A 307-nucleotide genomic window follows, 5' to 3' on the forward strand; every position below is an offset into this window, starting at 1 on the left:
TCCACCCTCTGCACCCGCCCCTTACCTCGTAGGAGAGACGACGGAGGACGCGATGGCATCCCTCCTAGCCTGGCGAAGTCCTTCCGCAGAGCTCCTGCAGCGGTTGGCGGAGAGAGAGCGGGGCCTCGGGGGCATGCGGGCGGGCTGGGGGGCGAGGGTGGGCACGGGCGGCACGGGCAAGGTCAGGCTGGGCTTGAGGATGACCTCGGACGAACTGAGCGTCGCGGAGGCATCGCAGCCGTCGGCGCTGTAGCGGCCGCTGTCCTCGAGGCGGGAGCCATCTCTGGGGAGGGAGCAACGGCTGGAA

At 70.4% G+C, this 307-nt stretch overlaps 1 protein-coding gene across 1 annotated transcript in view; it reads right to left on the minus strand.

The window, feature by feature from the left end:
• The window catches only part of LOC119582022 (CAP-Gly domain-containing linker protein 3-like), a gene marked incomplete at its 3' end in the record, with an annotated part of 68,768 nt that overhangs the window by 28,732 nt on the left and 39,729 nt on the right, over positions 1-307 (minus strand). Inside the window, 1 exon segment of the mRNA XM_037930225.1 lies at positions 26-283. Within this exon segment, the coding sequence (XP_037786153.1) occupies positions 26-283 (258 nt within the window).

This window comes from Penaeus monodon, chromosome 15 (genome assembly GCF_015228065.2).
Source record: "Penaeus monodon isolate SGIC_2016 chromosome 15, NSTDA_Pmon_1, whole genome shotgun sequence".
NCBI classification, from domain to species: Eukaryota; Metazoa; Arthropoda; class Malacostraca; order Decapoda; family Penaeidae; genus Penaeus; species Penaeus monodon.